This window comes from Zerene cesonia, chromosome Z (assembly GCF_012273895.1).
Source record: "Zerene cesonia ecotype Mississippi chromosome Z, Zerene_cesonia_1.1, whole genome shotgun sequence".
NCBI lineage: Eukaryota > Metazoa > Arthropoda > Insecta > Lepidoptera > Pieridae > Zerene > Zerene cesonia.
In genome coordinates this window covers 2,775,957-2,793,922 of record NC_052122.1, presented here as the reverse complement: position 1 = coordinate 2,793,922, position 17,966 = coordinate 2,775,957, and the positions used below count along the sequence as shown (strand labels likewise).

Genomic DNA, 17,966 nt, shown 5'->3' with positions numbered 1-17,966 from the left:
TTATGTTGGCCAACAAATACCCTTTCAGAGGAATGCGTATAGCATCGGTGTACATTAACTACGCTATTTGAAACTCGTATGTTAGCGGAATGCGAGTCTTTTTTAATTTATTGTAAAAAGTATTAGGTGTAAGTGATTAGGCGCAAATGCAGTGTGGCCAAGGCTTTTAAATTCCATCAACGTGCATTTGCTGTTATCGCGTTCGAGTTCTGATAGATAGCTAGTGGAAACAATTGCACAATATTTAGGTTTTTGGAAGAAGTGTCCATATCGGTGGTTTAAGTTATTGGGCAGCGGTGTCTAAGGCTTTGGCTTGAATGGCATTACGATCGGGTGTTTAGCGAGCGCGTTAAATGTTCTTTGCGGTCTGCGGTACGCTTGACCAACATCTGATCGCTCTAAATAGATGTTCAAACGCGTAGATGTGACACTCGTGTTATGCTGTTTGCAATTCGTAAACTTGAACAACGTCGAACGAGAAATTGAATTCTAAGGTTATATATTATTAATAGTAAAGATGTATAGTATATAGTATATAAAGAGAATTGTTCTAAATTTTATTAATTTCTCATTTATTTAGAATAAACAAAGACTGACTTATCCCATATTTGCTCGGTTATTTTTATTTTATTTAGGAACGAGCAGTTCGCAGTCATAACGATAAAATATTTATTCGAGAGTCCTTATTTAATGATCTCAAATAATTACCCAGTAAATTTCATACTCGAGAAGAGTTATTTTATAGTATTAACATATCAAAAAACAGATGTATAAAACGATTCCTTTATTTGCAGAGCATTCTCATAAGAGAATAATGTCATTTCTGTGAATTGCACAGTCTATCACACAAATCACTTTCGTCGACGCGCGCGCAGGTGACCGCCCCCCGCGCAGTCCTACGTCGCTACCTAACGGTGTGTTTTGTTAAACAGAACTACCTATAGGCTAAAGGTAACTGTGTTAAACGTGTTAGAATCAACCAATTTATATCTTTAAGACACGCATACATAATATCGTTCTAATCGAATGTCTTGTTATTGTTATAGGGCTTTGTCTAGCTTTCCTTTTTTTGTGAAATTATTATATAAATTATACATCGTTAACAGTAAAATTTAGGGCTGCGTGGCTATGATTATTCAAATATTTTTCATAAATTATAAGTAAATGCATTTTAATTTTGGTAAATAAATACTTGGGTATTTTAAGTTACAGTCATGGGTACTTCGTAAAACAATTATTTTCCAAAATCTTTCTACAAAATAATTGTCTTCAAAGACTAAATTATATATGTACTTTCTTGGATTTACATATTTTGACTGCAGTTTCCAGATATTTCAAAATAATAATGATGATTGAGTGGAAGTTATGGCAATAGCCATGGTGTTCAAGTCTTGTGACCGATAAGTCGTTTGAATGTGTCAATAAGATAAGAAAGGCAAATAATAGGAAAACTATTTGTATAACGTTTAAGTGGGATAGGAAGATTTTGTCAAGTTTTAAAGATATTTTAATAATTGGTCACTTCATAAATTAATCATACGTTATGGATTCGTGCTGATATTTCAGAAAAGTTGTATTTGTATCAATATGTATTTGATATTATCAAGTGTATGTCAATCAGAATGAAAACTTATGTATGTATATATATAACGCATTAACGAAAATAAACAGTAAAGACATAAATCGATCACATGCGACGGATGCCCGTCTACCCTCACGTTTTGATGTGTTCTCGACGACTGTCAGCGTCTGAATGTCAGACAGTTGGTCAAATCAGCAAGCGTGGCTTTCAAAATTGTTTTCGCAACGTTTCCGTTCCGTCAGTTCCATAGAAAGCATGAAACATGAAAGTTTATAAGAAAATAAGACATTTAGTATCACAGATATCAAATGCAACAAGCAATAAATAATAATCTTTGAAATTAGCTTATTTTAGTATGCTAGATTCAATATGCACCGATTTAGTGTTAGTTTTCTGAGGACGATAATATGCAATTCAGTATTGTAAATGTGAAGAGATTTCTTATAATTTTATCTACAAGTTTTACAAACAAGAATAGGTTAACTGATGGTGAATATACAGACGCACTTTGCCACCCACATCAGCAATGCTTGTCGAAGGCTAACGTCGCATATTAATTGATAGTTATTAGTAGAGTTAAATACATTGCTATTTTAAAGTAATTTCTAAACATAATTCTGCATCTATAAACAATATTTATCGTTATAATAACTGAATACAGTGACTTAAAATATATGAACCTATAGATACATTATTTATTTACGCATTATGATATATGATGATAATAATATTTACCGTTAGAATGGTGTAAATAATCTTAATAATCTGTTAATATAAGGTTTTTATATAGCTAAATACAAATGACGTAGAGATACATTTTTCGTACATAAAAAGTAAAGTGAGAATGAATAAATAGTTACAATAAAACGAACATCGGTCGTCGAACAAAATTTATTGGACACAGATTCTCAAGAGATGTATTTATGACTTCATTTTCCTCTCATCTCAGATCAAGTGCTTTATATGGCAAATAATTTGATGGGTCACAACTGTGAGATGTCAGTAGCTGCCGAAGGAATGCAATGCGTGGACACTGCCGCGGGGTAGAAAGCCGTTTGAGTTAAGACGCCTCGCATTGCGTAAATCGGTGAGCCCTCTATTTTGAACATAATTGAATTGAGACTCATCACGACTTGAGTGATGGTTCTGATGGATTTGAAATACGATAGTTCTCGAAATATAATGCGAAATAATGGGATATTTGCTGACACGAACGTTCATTTCACGAAAGCTAATTTCTAGAAAACAAGGTTCCCTATACCATTATAACTTTATATATATGTATACATATGACCTAGTTTTTATGGAATAAAGGAGAATAGAGACGCGATATCACGAGTACCATACACTGGAAAATTTTATTTATTCTTACTATTATTATCGTTCCAAACTTCATTATAATAATATATGCTTTATTCTCTTTAAATTTGTTATTTATATCTACATTTATACATACGTTTCAATTTAACACGTGTGACAAGGTATTATAAGTTCGCATGAAAATCAAAGGTTCCCAAAAATATCTCGGCGAACGGTTCGCAATGTAAAGGCAGAGCTTTCCATTGAATGGAAAAATGCAGCGTGGAGCCGGTTTGCCTGTACCTTCCGGATTCCCAACCTGTTACTGTAGGTCATGCGCGCCATCTCTCTCGCACTGCCGTTCCGCGAGATTTGGGGTCGCGTCGCCCTAACCTACATTCTGAGCTTGAACATTTTATGGTGAACGAATTAATTACAACTACATAGTCATATTATATTGCATGCTTGTTGTATCATAGTTTCATATACCTACGTTAGTGTAGGTGAGCGGTTGTCGACATTTAAATGTGTTATTGAAATATTTGGTGTCTACCTTAAATGTACCTAGTGGAAAATGGATTTCTGCTAAATATCAATGGAGCAGAATTATTTTGAAAAAGTAATATGAACGAGTTACGTTTCCTGCAATTGTTCAAAAATTCTGTAAAAGTTACTGCAAAAAATGTTTTGAATAAATGAAATATGTAATCGATGTTTATAGAAATGTTTCATTTAGATTTCCAGATAATTGAATAAATTAATAATTAACGCAGCGATTAAATATAATGAGCTATTTTCAATGCTTAAACACTTAATTTCTAGGAAGAGAATAAAAACAAAGATTAAAAATAAGTTAATTTCTAAGGGTAATTTTATACTAAATAATTAAATAAAAATAATAATAAAATAAATAAAAAAAGCCTTTTATTTCTTTCTTACTTCTTACAGAATGGAAAAAAAGATACAAAAAGAAAGAGTTAGATTTAGAGTACTTAAAGTTTAGTTCCCAAATAAAGCTGTTATTTTTATTTTTCATATTAGCGCTAGTTAGTTCTTTATTTTATATTTTATGTTATTTTATTGTTCTCTAGTCTGTAAAATCCCCTCTGTAGGTGAAGGCCTATACATACTTTATAATAATAATTATTATTTCACGATATGTACAAGCCCAAATTGAGTTCACAAATAATCGTAAAAATAAAATATCACACGTGTAGCAAATTTTTAGGAAACATTATTAGTTTTTTAAGTGCACTATGCCTCAATGATGTTGGAAGCCCTAATAAAGAAACAAAATGAGACCTCGTTAGTAGGCTATTATAAGCGTGTGCCTGACAGACACAATTTTCTTGTATCATATTTGAAACAAGCTGTTTCATCCACAGATGTTGCCGTCAAAAATATGCTTAAACTATTCTATAGTTTAAGCTGGTGCACATGCGACATCCTCGCCATGTAGGTATAATAATAATCCATCCCTTGGTTTTCGCATGAAAGAACAACATACATACATACAAACTTTCAAAATTATTAATTAATCGTGAATGTCGGAATTCATATCGTTTGATTTGATAGTTGCATATACCGCTTCGCATAGGCCAGATATCTAATATTGTCCCATATTTGGATCAAAACTTGCACACAGAAGGGTTAAAAGGTGAAAGGGTAATAGGTGAATGGTAATAGGCCATACTCTGTTAAAGCTGATGTCAGTCTTAAAGACTGCCGTCGTTGCCTTTTTAGTTTGCGTGTAATGAAGCACGTATCTATCATATAAATTATTGGACGAAAATTGACATTTCGCTATGCAACTGGTGCACTGCAGTACAAAAAACATTAATTAAAATGCACCTACCAATACTCAGATGTTCGGTCATTCTTAACATATAATAAACAAGCAATCGATTGTAATCAAAATGTTATTTTATATTGATATCGTTTATATCCCAATTACACCCATCTAATTCCATTATATTTCAGTATAAATATACCAAATTCCATTAACTTTGTTCCAGTTATAAAGTTGAATGAATATGATTATAGTTGTTCATAGAGTAACAATATTTTCTATGAATTCCTACTCATGTTTCTGTAAACATTTACGTAATTGGTTTATCGTTGCTTAAAATCACACATATTTTAGTTTACACAACGATATAATATTACCTATATATTCTAAATAACGAGGTTATATTTACTTATGATAAATGCGTCGATATTGGCAAGTGCTTACAACTCGTAAATCCTTTAAACACGACAACTGATATTATATTGCGGTTTTTATTATCAATTGACACTAATGTATTATTACTTTTTAAACTACTTACTGCAATCTATAAATTGATTCATAGTAGGTAGGTACTAGACTTTACAGACATTGTGAGCTATATGTTTCATAATATATTGTGAAATTCAAGTACCGAGATGATCTGATAAGTGTTTTTTTTTAGATAGATTAGCACTATTTGCTTGTTCAAATGTTAAAATTATACTTTAATTTTTTATAATCATACAATTACGTAAAGTTGAAAATTAATATCAACAGAACTAAAGTTTACACAGACAATTTACTTGTAGTTGTGTTACGTTTTTAAGTTATTGCAATGTATATCGTTTTTTATTTTGAGCTTATGGAATGGAGGCATTCAGCATTTTAATTGTTCAAATAGTTGCATTTTTTAATTTCTTTTAATTAATTGATGGTTTTTTTTGCAAAAAGCACATATTATGTATTTCATTAATTTTATATGAAATTGACGTATTTTGTAGTATATATAAGTATTTTGCCATCTTATGCTTCATAAATATGCGTCTTAATAAAAACCGGCCATGTGCAAGCCAGCGCACGACGGGTTCTGTACCATTATTTACCATAAATATTTATATTTTATATGTGTTTTATCTGCTTTTTGTATTTATTGCTTAAGCGCCAACTAAAATACATAATATGTGAAAAATTTCAACTGTCCATACATCAAGGTTTATGGATTACAGCCTGGTGACGGACAGACAAATTTTTACCATTTGCGTGTAGTACCCCAAAATATTAATTAGAGAAACCGAGTTGAGTAAACGAACAAAACGTAAAACAGACAATTTTTAATAATTGCCAGCAGTGCTTATTAATAATAGTCATCGTTTCATGACAGTTACAGTAAGAGACGCGATCATTAAAATAATGTATTGTAGTGTTCCTAATGCAATATAATTAGATTCGTTACGGTTATCGAGAATACAAAACACATTTTTTACGATTTTGTTCCATCGTTTGCCGGTACATTATACCACATGAGCATATACATTGGTCTATAGACATAATCGATCAAGTATTAAGCGCTATCATTGTATTCACCAGCTGAACCGTGAATCCTGTCACTATTGCCATCCCCCCTCTTCCCCTTTTATATGAATCCCATTTACGTCGGCGCTTACGCAACTTACTAAATCCATTCGAGTGTGAAAAGTTAATTGATACATGCGAACAGTAGTTTTAGCTTTTTAACTATGAATAGTGATTAGGTAAATGATAGGGTAATCATGTTATTCTGATAAGCGAATAATCTTAAGAAATCGAATGCTTCATCCGACCTATACTGGCAAATAATCAATGAACAGTTGAACTATTCAACAATATTTCTACCGAAAAATAAATGGAGCAAATATAGGTGGCTATTTTTTTTTCTACAAAATTCATTCACATTATTTGTCCTTTAATTGGTCAAAAAAGTTTTGCTTTTAATATAAGTTTTTTTTTAATCCATATGATATAGCTTATTTAAAAACAAACTGGCTTTCCGCTAAGGAATTTACTCGGAAGCACACCGCGAACGAGTATGTAGGTACATATAACATGTATTGATTAATTATTTATTTATATATATAATTCTAACAAATAATATTTATAAATCCATATTCATAATTTTAATTAATATTATTTCACTTATTACACCAAAACTGCCATTCTAGACTGAAACTCCAAAAGTCACCCGGGGCCACTGAAAATCAGTGATGGTAAGGTAACTTTACCATACCATCTTATACTGAGCTGGCTCCTTTTGTCAACATTCACTGCCACATACCACCTAGTGAACAAACACTAGATGATTCTATATTCTACATTTAATTTTTTTTTGTTTCCTTTTTTTTCTATTTCTGTTTATGTTGTTTTAATAGTGTTTTTTCTAGTTCTAGTTCATATGTTTTTCCTTAAGTGATGTTGACAATAAAAGTGTTTATTATTATATTATTATTATTATATACCTAGTCTTCTTGTTTACAATTATATCTATATATCTTATAGAAAATCAATGATCTGCTTTTTATATACAAAATAAAGAATACAACTAGGAACAAGAACAATAGCCGATGTTACAGTGCGCGAAGCTCTAATGGGGCGTTTAATGTCATTTTAAACGTGGCCTTCTAATATTACGGCACAATTATGTGACGTTTGAAAACTGTAACTAGAATATTGTGTTTAAAGCCTGAGATTATCTTCAAAACAAGCTTTTTTCAAAGGCAAAACTATCTCCGCTTAGTAACATATTTCCGTAATAATCTCATGAATTAAATTCCTTATTGATCATCAAAGAAAATCGCTCCGGTTTTTCAGAAAATGTAAAAAAATACAAAAAGGTGAAAAGAATATTAGCTGTTTGCTTGTTCACATAAAATCTCCTGCCCAACCATAACCGTATACCAATCCGTATGGATCAATAATCAATAAACTAACGTACACGTTGGTTATAGCTGATGTTACACTTTTACATATAATGTGATGTTCTGCTTTACCCCGACCGCGCGTATTGTACGGGGGCCGCACATGAATGAACACTGCCCATAATAAACAGAACTTGTGACTTCCTTTACGTGCTCCAATGGCTGTGCGCATTAACTGTTCGCCTGATAAACGTATCGGTATTTCAAATCTTGTGAAATCATTTTTGGTGCTTTTGTTAAGGATTTGTGTTGTAATTACGACTATATTTTCATTGGTTCAACGTATGCATCTCGTAGAGATAATATTATTGCAAATCAAATCAAACGGTAATAGATTATAGTTTCATGAATCAAAAACATCAAGGTCATAAAAATATTAATTCTTTATGAATTATATGCATATCATCTTTAATGTATTATAAAATGATGTTACATATTCTCATCCAGAACTGTTGATAGCAACTCGTTATACAATTATAATTGTTTAAATTAATGAATCATTACACGTGTTCTTAGCTGTAGTAGCCGAAGAGCAGTGATGCGTGTACGCACCCCTCGCGTGTCTGCTGATAGCAAAAGGCATTTTTTCAACTCACACAAGGTCTTCTTGCTTTATCAAATTATTCCTCGGAAATTATACATTTTGTTACGAAAATGATTCATTTATCAATATTCATGTTGAAATAGCATTTAATTTTCGGAAATCAAAAATTAAGCGCGTACTGTGTAAACGTCTTGTTGACGTGTGTTATAATTAAATGAATTATACCATGATTTTGCGCGAAAATTGGTTAACACTTCATTTTAATTGAGTAAAGAGTAAAAAATTACTTTTAGAGGCTCGCCACTGATATCAAAACTATTAACATATTATTATACTTATATAATAAATCGTAACTTTGAGAACCAAAAATAAGAGGGAGAAGAGAATTTACTTTACGTGTGAATTTTGGTTTTTTGATAGGAAAGGATGTTAAAAGAAAGTACGCTTAATATTCGGCTATTCTCGGTTAATATAGGCAATTCCCATGCACGACACGGTATATGGCCGCTCACAATCCTCGCACTAACCCACCGTGTAAATTGTGCCCACACAATTTGTTCCATATTTATCTACTAATGCCCTGATGGATATCATTTCAACTGGAAAATTAATCAATTAGCAATGATTACTTAATATCCTCTCACGTGATCAACTATTTTATCTACAATCCTATACAATAGTATAAAGTCTAGCGACGAAAGTATTTAAGAATATTCAATATCTATGTATTGTATGGACGTGGAATTCATCCGCTGAAATCCAAATTATACTTCTTATCATTATAATTTAAACGAGCTGAAGGAATCTTAATCGAAGATTAATTGAATGTGGATATTCAATTAGTTTCAGGCGATATACCTAAACTTCCTTGCGTTATGCTGTTTATAAAATCGGCATTTAATTATCATACCAACCGCCTTTTTGCCGTTTGTTGATTGTTAACATAAAACATTAATTGTAATATTAAAATATCACTTTTTGCCGCAGTTTGCGAAGGCAGGACGTAGCTATTCTTAGGTTGTATCCTGGTAATAGTTTAAAATCATTAATTATATTTTGTAACCGCAGTAAGTTATTGGAATTGTTGAGAAGTTCAGAATGGTTAATAATTTATTTAATCGAATCATTCATGTTATATTAATTCTCAATGAGTAAATAATTAATATTCGTTTGTGTTTTAACATAAGTACCTGTAGGTACATCAGTAAGTATCAGAAAGTAGAGATTTTAAAAAGCCTTGTGGCTTTTTTTAATTGCAGGAACTACCTATGTATTTGATACCTATGTATATGAACTACCTATGTATATGAACCTTATTTTAATTGAAGGAACTACCTATGTATTTGATAAGTAAAGTTTTAAAACGCAGCTGAGACTGCCTCTTTGATACGATACTTAACCGAAGGGACTAGACACGACCACCGAACTACAACCAATATAAGAAAATGTCGGGCGATAAAAGAGGATGATGCAATATTCAGACATAAACCATATGTGAAGTGCATTTGCCCTATATTGCGTATCCCAAAGGGACTCAGGACTACTGACCTGCATCTGAAACCAGGAGTCGAGTAATCCAGTGGCGTGAGGAGCGCCCCAGCGGCCGCCGCCAGGGACAATCTGAAAATTTGAATATATTTCAACGTTATGAGGGCCATAACAATACTAATAAATAAATAACATAGTACAAATGAAACAAGTTCCCTGTACATATTATGTGTTATGATTCTGCTGCTGATAAGCTAATCAAAATTAGTAATAATTGTCTATTTCGTTTACCCCCGAGATTGATTGAATATATGGGTTTTGTAGTCAACTAGGGACCTTTATAGTTTAGCTATTTCCGTCTGTCTGTCTGTCTGTTGTAATTTAGTATGAGTTAATTACATGCAATGCCAATTTTTATTAGAGTCATGTGTCCCATCCACTACCACCTAAACAGTTGCTGTAAGAAATTCATATGTCGTCGTCGTGAGTTACATCGCGCTATAAAAATATAAACTCAATAATATATAAACTATATATAAGATATATAAACTCGTGTAAAGCTACGGAATCCAACACTGCGGGTGGCCAGACAAACACTTAAATGATCATAATTTTTTATTTTAATGAGTGTTTTATTAAATGATTTTACATCAAATATTGTTCTTTTAAAACAATTATCATCTTTAAAGTAAAACGCTTTAAAACGCTACTTTTTACTATAAGAACACTTAAAAGATTTATATTAATAAATCTTACAGACCTATAAGCAAATATTTATGTTATGTTATACTGCATGATGCAGTTACTATTTAAAAAAAACATTTCTGAATTATGGATTTTGTTCTCAATTTAACTAATTGATTAAAATAATCGTAATCTTACTCGTATTTTACGAGCGACAGAACTCTGCTATAATAAGAATGATTATTACAGAAATACAGAGCTGATTTTCCGTATGAATGACTGAAATGAGTATGGCAAGAAAAGACATGGGAAAATATGAAAATTTTCACAAATAGCAATTTAGTTTCAATTAATAATTAATTAAGATCCTCGATGAAACATTTCCTAAAACTGTTTAATAGTTCACGTTTAAAGAAGTAAAAGTAAGACAGAACTCTCAATTGGTATCAAACTGAGACGAAACCAGCGGGAGGGAAATATTACAAACATTTAAATATATATGCATTCTGTCTGTAAAGTACTTATTATTCTATAAGAAATGCATAACATTATTAACTTTTTGTTTACTTTAATATACATTGGATATCATCATTATCATCAGCCTATACATATGTTCACACTGCTGGGACACAGGCGTCCTATGAGGGTTTAGGCCATAATCCACCAAAACACTTGGCGCTGGCCAAGTACCAAAAGTTCAGATATAATTTACTTAAATGACATCGTTGTTGTGGTGTAATAAGACTGCATAATTAAATCAAGAAGTGTTAAATGAAGAAAAAAACTGTTTTTCAGATATCGATATAATATGATATAGATATAATATGACAGTTAAAAAATTAAATATTAAAAAATGAATCGTCCATTTATTATGTATGTTTACTGTTAGTTCATTTTGAAATTAATAAGACGGCGATAGTTCTAACATAATTATAAATCATCTCATAATGGCTTTATATTATAAAACGAAACTGAATAACGCAAATATGCTTATAAGGCTGTATTGCCAAACCATCTCCCTATACAACAATACACAGTCAATCAATATAGAATATATGGCGACAACAATCGAATTTATAATGAACTAATTTACATCTTTCCGACATCAACAGTAACTCGTTTAGAGCGACATCCAACACATTCTCAAGCTGTATGCTAATTAGGAGAATTGAACATTATTGTTGACGACGATTACCGAACTTTCTTGTTGGTACTCTCTTTGTTTATTATTGCCGCTTAGTCTTTTTTTAACCTTTAACTAATATTGAAGCATATTCCGACGTTTCTCTTAAAAAGTTTAAATGTTGTTTGTATAAATATAACTAGATTCATTATTCGCATATACTATAAATTCAAAAACTCTGTATGTCCGATTATCGCGCGTTAACTAGTGAATTAATTTTAATAAGGTACACAAATAGAGTGGATTTAGGAAAAAGCTCACAAGATAGTTCATAACGCGAAAAACTGGCTTAAATGAGTTGAAATGAGAAATGAAAATCGGCATGTATTATATATACCATGCGGGCGAAGTCGCTTGCGAAAAGCTCGTTCTTAATAAATTTATAAGTATTTAATTATGTTTAACATAGTCTCTCTTCACTTTGTCGGTATAAATATTAATTCCAGCTAAATGTGCAATTAATTGGTCAACAACATATTAAAATTTTTTAAACAAAAAGCGCCAATGACAAAATAATAAATCAATACGCCGACTTACAAATCTTTCCAAAATATGATGACTATTCATGATAAATATACCACTAATCGAATATAAAATTTATTTCATTATTTCTAAATAAATCTTAATGTTTATAACGGAACGAAGTTCACAATTATTATTAATGACTTTTGTTTTATAGAACTTATACTATTGTATCGAACAAAGTTTTACGAAAAACGGCCTTGTGTCACTTCATCGAATATTATTTATAGCTAAGGTCAGTGAATATTTATTAATATTAAATTACTATTTAGTTTAAACTATTATTTGGTTTCTTGGCTGAAAGAAGTAAATATCTATTATTTGTTGTGTAACTTAAAATATTTATAAATATTATCATAAGTGTGACTTGTTGAATTTATAATTAGATGCGTTTCACTTCCACGAAAATATTAATTTAATATCGATATTAAAAACCTTTAGCATATCATTAAACAGGTAATACTATTTGTTTGAAAAGTGCTAAATATTGATTAATTACGGGCACGAAGGCCCACCATTATATAGTTCCTGGGAAATGCGTGAGCTGCCGACGGTCGGTGGGCGTTGATGTCTTTTTTACGCGCACACTTCATTCGCCTTAATTGATCTTAAATACACCATTTTATGTAAAACACAAATTCTAATAAAAATGCATAAATACCCCTAGAAAACGCTACCAGAATTAGATTTACAAAGACGCGAATGTAAACAAAAAGTTTGCGTTGATAAAATTGCAGATTATTTATTCACCACGCTGTTAATATATTTTAATCAATAACAATGTTTATCATGATACGGAGACCTTTTTTTTTCGCGCCGTTTCTTACTATTTTATTGAATATTTATCATTCGGCCGTGAGGACGAACATAATTAAGACGGTCTGAATTAACATGCAGAAAATGGGTTACGATAGACATAATTTGTTTAAATTCTATTTGCATTTAGTCTACGAATGTTTGTTGCATATGATAACAAAGTAACTGCGTCTCTAAATTGTTTAAACGGCCTGCGTTTTCCCTACTTCATCTACAATCGAGTAGGAATGAGGCGAAAACTGTGCCGGCCGAAAGCATTCCTAATAGAACTGTTACGTTGATTTATAAAAACAAATTTACATGTTTTATTATTGTAGAAAATTAAATAAAAATTTTTTTAAGTGTATCATTATTTTCTTATCACTTCAGCAAAAGCAAAAATAACGACGCGACAACTACATAGTAAGCAAAACACATGTAAAGCAAAAAGTTCATGTGGAAATTAATTTCCATCGAAAGTTTACCTTTAACTTTTACAAGTTTTGTTTATGATACCAATACATGCAGTCCGTCGCTAAAATTTCGTAGAGACTGAGAGCGCGCGGACAATCACGTCGTGCAAATAACAACACTGTCACGGGTGTCACTCATACCTGGTCGCCCACAAGGTCCTCGGCAGCTGTGATCGTGCAGGCCTCCATTCCCGGCTGCGGCCGGGACGCGAACACGCTTCGAGCGCTCAACGTGCGCGGAGTAAGCGCACGCCTGCGCGCACCCACTGCGCGAGACGGACTGCGTGCCGACTGGCCCGCGCGGCGAGCGTGCGTGATAGCGAGCGACCTCCTTCACGGGGTTGCAATGAAAGTGATTAGCCTCTTGCACGACTGATAACGACACTGCCGCACTATCATATTGTCCCTGTGTACCTTAATTGATAATTGTCCAGGAAATACTCAACATTGTATTTATAACGTACCCAGATTTATATGTAAACTTGTGAATTACGTCTTTATCGTGTACATTCAAATAAATTGCAATTAAACACGGAATACACATTTACTGAAATTGAGCTTAGAATCTATAATACAGTTATAACTTGAGGCTTGAAACCCAACCGACTTATCAGTGTTCTTCAAAGATTTGAAAAAAACTTACATTACTGGTCTACCGCCAGTCGGTCTATAAAACATAAGGAATGTATTTATTAACACATAATTGTCGTGGTTTGCATACATTTATCATTTTTATTCTTTGACATTTTAACACAATGATTTCGAACACATGTGAGTTAATTGCAAAACAAACAGTGTTTCGTTAGCGTAATGATTTATAAATTCGCTTTATAATTTATCCTGAATACGATCATTTCTGTTTGGTGGAAACGTGCGAAGCGAAACTTGATGCATTTTCTCGTGCAATCGGTTAAGCGACGATAGTTTCTTATCAGAGGACCCGTTTGAGGTAGCTACGTACCTACACAGTACTCGTCCATAGTACTCGCAGTCAGCTTTCACTGATCGCCGATGTCTTGGCTAGTGCAGTTTTTCTGGGCCCATGTTTGCATCACTCGCATGTTGCGGATATTACTTATCAATATTTAAACATTTCGTGTTAAACTAGATCGTTAGCTATCTAGTTAACTTTTCAGATTTATAGTTGTTCGGTTCTGTGAGAAGAATGTTGTGAAAATTGTGTTCTATTTTACTTTTATATATTATATATATTATTAAGGCTGTACTCCCCTATCTACTCATTTAAATTTGATTTAGTTTTCGTAAAACTGTATTGACTTACTTAATTAATAAGAAATCCTTAAATTAAGTAATTCGCTGAATACTTTAGTAGTAACTTATTTTAAAATGTAAAGAAATCTGTAATTTTATTTACATTGCTGAGTACGTATAGCTTGTCAAACAACACGCGCTATGACTTTCTAATTGATGGTCCAATGTACGTGGTTCGTGTATTTGTATTTTAAATTAGAATTTTATGTATCTGAAAGCTACTGTAGGTGAAATTAATAATCTGCAGATGCCTATACAATGAAATCCTCTTACTTATACACGGCAAGCTCTAAGTCATCCGACTCAGTAATGTTGGTTGTGACTGAATATTAATTTATAACAGATTTTGTATGTTTCAATAAATAAATATTCACTAATTTGGAACTCAAATAACACCAACTCTCCTTTTGTTTTATTTTTATTAATAAAATCCTATTTTTACGTGCTTGATTTATAAGTGGTGTAACTAATACGCCTTTTTTATATCATATTATTCAGATATTAAGATTATGTTTATAAAATACCACGGCATAGCGCTTATTTAAGAAGCCACTAGAAATTAATATACACTCATATTAAAATAATATAATTAGTGTTATAAATAATGATTAGAAATAAACTAAATAAATTAACACTTTTGGAATTTAAAACCATCTGGTAACGGTAAGATTATGAATTTTAAACTTTTCTTTACATATTTGCTACCCCGGCGTCATCAGCCTATATATGTTCCCACTGCTGGGACACAGGCCTCCTATGAGGGCCATAATCCACCACGCTGGCCAAGTGACGACGACCCCGGTGTAGTTTCAATAGCGCTATCGAAGGAAACTCTCATAGGAGATTTTTTACACGCGGTAAAATGTATCCAATAGGCTACATAACTCTCTAACCTCCTCACGCAGAGTATTTTAAATTAGCACAACCAAATTTTTCCATTTTATATTATATTTGCAAGGATGGAATAGTCCTATCTATCGAGACTATCGTTTTAAGGAAGACGTAGCGTACATAAACGTTAAAATATGTTAAAATATAAGTATACTAAGTTTCATTGTAACAAAATAGTTTTTTTAAGAGTTGAACAATCAACAAACAGACAGACGGACAATTTTTTAATCACATTAATCACATTTGGGATAGGTATCGATCAAGTTATATAGAGTCGTATAGAAATTACACTTCTACAGATTTATTATGTGTACGTATAGTTGTCTTTCATATTTTATTACATGGGTATATCAATATGACGTATTTTATACTTTTATAAATCTTCGTAGATAGGTAAAACTAAACTATGAACTGGCTGACTGACATTTAAGTAACATTCTTACTAATATTTTATTATTTTCGGTTACTGCCAAATGTAGTGTTTACGAAATACTATTCTAGCTTGCACAAACCAGCAAAAAATTTATTTCATTACATATCGATCATAAATAAAATACTCAGTGACTAGTCATGCTAATAAAATGGACCAAAATCATTAATAAATATTTGGTACTGAAAGTAATAGATAATTATTGAAATAAAATGTATATAATTGATTATTTTATTTGATTATAATTCTTTACAATATACAAAAAACAATATCTAAAAATTAATGTGTAATTTAACAACCATAAACTTTGCGACAACCAATAAAATTGCCAGACAGAAATCTCTTCTAGGCAACCTCCATGGGAAGTGCAAAAAAAAGGAAAAGCAAAATTATCATCAAAAAATATTTAAGTATCTAATGTGTCTCGGAAAAGACCATGAAGATATAAGCCCTTCGATTTCGCCTCCTCTGTCGTAGTCAAGTGGTATCAGGGGCAGATGTAACCCTCTTCTCTATACCAACTCTCCCCGTTCCCTTGCATTCTGATCTACTCATGTAGCGTAACGCCAGCAGCAATTTTGATCTGAGTGAGTGATCTGAGAGTGAGTGAGTTTATTGTTTTAAAATGATTTGTTATCAATCATTTGATCCCTGTTCTGTTGTACCTGTAAGTTAACAGTGTTATGAATAAAGTTTCCTCGGTGGGTAATAAGACTAACGATGCTCTGATTAAAATTCTGCTTCTGACGACGTCATAAGCCAGTCCACAGTTCCTCTGGTGCAAGTGCACCAGGATGACAATTGAGGCCGGGAAGATATTAGATCCATTCTCTAGGATTCGCTTATAGTATATAGGGACATAGCCAACAGCACTCAGGAATCGCGTACAGAATAGAAAGTGAAAGAATTTTTGAAATCGGTTCTGAAGTATCTCAGGAGTATCGCAGGAGAGGTAAATGCGCTCTAACAAAAAAAAAATAACTCTTTAGTTCGTTATTATGAAAATAAATGATTTTGAGTGGCAGTCATAAATAATAGTTGGAAAAGGCATAAAGTATCCCACTAATAAAAACTAAATAAAATTAAAAGTCAATTAATGCACAACATTGATATAAAAAGGGTACCGCAATTATTTTGATATTGTTATTCCAGACTGACAATAATTAGTACAATTTTATTATGGAATCGTATTAAAATGTAACATTTGGTACTTGGTAATGTAAAATATAAGAGAGTACACATTAATAAGTACAATTTATAGAGTATAATTTACAGAGCCTACTCATATAATTATGGCAAATTTAAAGATATGTAGGTTTTGAATTCAATGATTGTAGGCGAAACAATTTATCTGATTACATTACTAACTTTTGCCTGTGGCCTTCACTCGCATGCACTACAAAATCATGTACTTTGTAGATTTCAAGTATATACGGATACCAAATCTAATGTATTCTATAATTGGAGCCTATTATTGCTCTATAGTCAACAAAGAAACAAAGAGAACAAACAATTACTAACCATTGTCATGGGGGCTACAAAACATCCATATTGCACAGCAATAACTCATTTAAATACTATTTAATGTATGTTTGCATGTTTGTAATCGATGTATGTAACCGATTCCTTTAGAGCAGCTACACTCCACCTGCGACCCGCGGACCGCATGCGGCCTGCCGAGCCTTTTTGATTAGTCCACTTGAAGTTCCTATTCTCTGTTCTTTTAAACTTTAAAGTTAAGAGGTTTTATATTTACGTGTTTGAGTAATTGTCATTCTACCAACATTTTCTTTATATTTTACTGGTTCTCATTATTTTCAAATAAAATACACTGAATATAAGCAAAAAATAATTTAAAAAGTGCCCTTATTTTATTTCACCGCTAAGATGTTAATTGACCGCTTTTCAAACCATTGAAATACATGCAATAAATTCCAGACAAAATGATCGGTATTATGTCATAGAAAGTTTAGATTACACAAGTACACTACCAAAAAGCATAATCATGATTATAAGTCAATTTTAGGTTATACTAGTAATAACCAATGTACGAACATTAATCTATTTGGTTTTAGATATTCTCC

The 17,966-nt window shown here is 32.0% G+C and overlaps 1 protein-coding gene across 1 annotated transcript in view; it reads right to left on the bottom strand.

Annotated features, from left to right (window-relative positions):
• Positions 1-13,607, bottom strand: part of LOC119835442 (dendritic arbor reduction protein 1-like) — a 53,555-nt gene extending 39,948 nt beyond the window's left edge. Inside the window, exons 1-2 of the mRNA XM_038360261.1 lie at positions 13,431-13,607; positions 9,693-9,764 (exon numbers count right to left, since the gene is read on the bottom strand). Coding sequence (XP_038216189.1) covers positions 9,693-9,764; positions 13,431-13,478 — 120 coding nt within the window. The 5' untranslated portion in view covers positions 13,479-13,607. The remainder of the gene's footprint in view (positions 1-9,692; positions 9,765-13,430) is intronic.
• Between the last annotated feature and the right edge of the window lie 4,359 nt (positions 13,608-17,966).